The sequence below is a fragment of the Emiliania huxleyi genome, assembly GCF_000372725.1.
Source record: "Emiliania huxleyi CCMP1516 unplaced genomic scaffold EMIHUscaffold_10785, whole genome shotgun sequence".
In the NCBI taxonomy this organism is placed as follows: domain Eukaryota; phylum Haptophyta; order Isochrysidales; family Noelaerhabdaceae; genus Emiliania; species Emiliania huxleyi.
This window is the reverse complement of record NW_005201921.1, coordinates 1-1,073: the sequence shown is the minus strand read 5'-3', so window position 1 is coordinate 1,073 and position 1,073 is coordinate 1. Positions and strand designations below refer to the sequence as shown.

The following is a 1,073-nucleotide window of genomic DNA, read 5'->3' as shown; positions in this document are numbered from 1 at the left end:
GGCGAAGGACGCCTTCTTCACCGAGTCCGCGCCCTCGCCCTCCGAGTCCGCGCCCTCGCCCTCCTCCTCGCCCTCCTCGCCCTCCTCGCCCTCCTCACTGTCGCCCTCGCCCTCGTCCTCATCGCCGTGGCCGTCGCCGGTGTCCTCCTCCGCCGACATCTGTGGGTCGGATATCAGCAGCACGCGCATCGCATTTGGCAGCTCGACCAGCCTGTAGCTCCGATCATCAGTCGACGGCTTGGCAAGCGCCTCTCCCTCGCTGAGCACGCGCACGGGTGGCGGCGTCCCTCGTGCCCGCTTAGCGCTTGCTGACGGCGGGCGCATGCGCAGCGGCAGCACGGACAGCGGCCACGCGAGCAGCAGCACGAGAACCCCGGCACACGTCGTGTCGCAGGCTGGCGCGCAAGCGAAAACCCGGCTGAATTCTTCTTTCGGCTCTTGGCAGGGCTTTCACACTGACTCGCGCCACAAGGCCAGTATACTCGGATCCTGAATTTCTTCTGCTCTGGATACATGTTCCAGCTCTCTGCTCTCTTGGCGTACTCCTTCGCTCCGCCTGCCAGGTGCCCTGCCGCTCCCTCGCTCTTCGGCGTCCGGCAGTCAGGAGCGACGGCTGCAACCGCGGCGTCTGTTTGGGAGCTCCCGTTGCCGTTCACCTGCGCGTGCGGGTGTGGTGGCAGAGTCCCGCTGTTCACATCGAGCTCCCAGGACGCAGGCGGCGCGGTGTCGGGCGCCTCGGTGGCGGCGCTCAAATTCTACAAGAGGTTCATCTCGCCACTGATCCCGCCAGGCTGCCGCTTCATACCCACGTGCTCCGAGTATGGACAGCTGGCCTTCAGGCAGTATCCGCCGCTGCAGGCTCTGGTTCTCACCGCGTGGCGCCTCGTACGCTGCAACCCTCTCCATCTGCCCAAGTGCGGCTACGGCGAGGACCTCCCTCGGTGGCCTCCACCCGCATACTGGGCGGGCACCGATCGGATTCGCACAGTGCTGGACGACGAGGAGAGCAGGCGAGCGGCCGAGTACGGCGATGACGCCGCAAGCCCTCTTCCGAACGGCGACCCGCTCGGAAT

General features: G+C 66.8%; 2 protein-coding genes across 2 annotated transcripts; one reads left to right on the top strand and one right to left on the bottom strand.

Moving 5' to 3' along the window:
* Positions 1-21: 21 nt before the first annotated feature.
* EMIHUDRAFT_125598 (hypothetical protein) lies at positions 22-324 on the bottom strand (the record flags this gene model as incomplete). The annotated part of the gene is made up of 1 exon (XM_005792418.1): positions 22-324. A coding segment is annotated over one exon (303 nt), but the record flags the coding sequence as incomplete, so codon positions are not given.
* Positions 325-738: 414 nt separating this feature from the next.
* On the top strand, positions 739-906 carry EMIHUDRAFT_60672 (hypothetical protein; the record flags this gene model as incomplete). The annotated part of the gene is made up of 1 exon (XM_005792417.1): positions 739-906. A coding segment is annotated over one exon (168 nt), but the record flags the coding sequence as incomplete, so codon positions are not given.
* Positions 907-1,073: the final 167 nt, after the last annotated feature.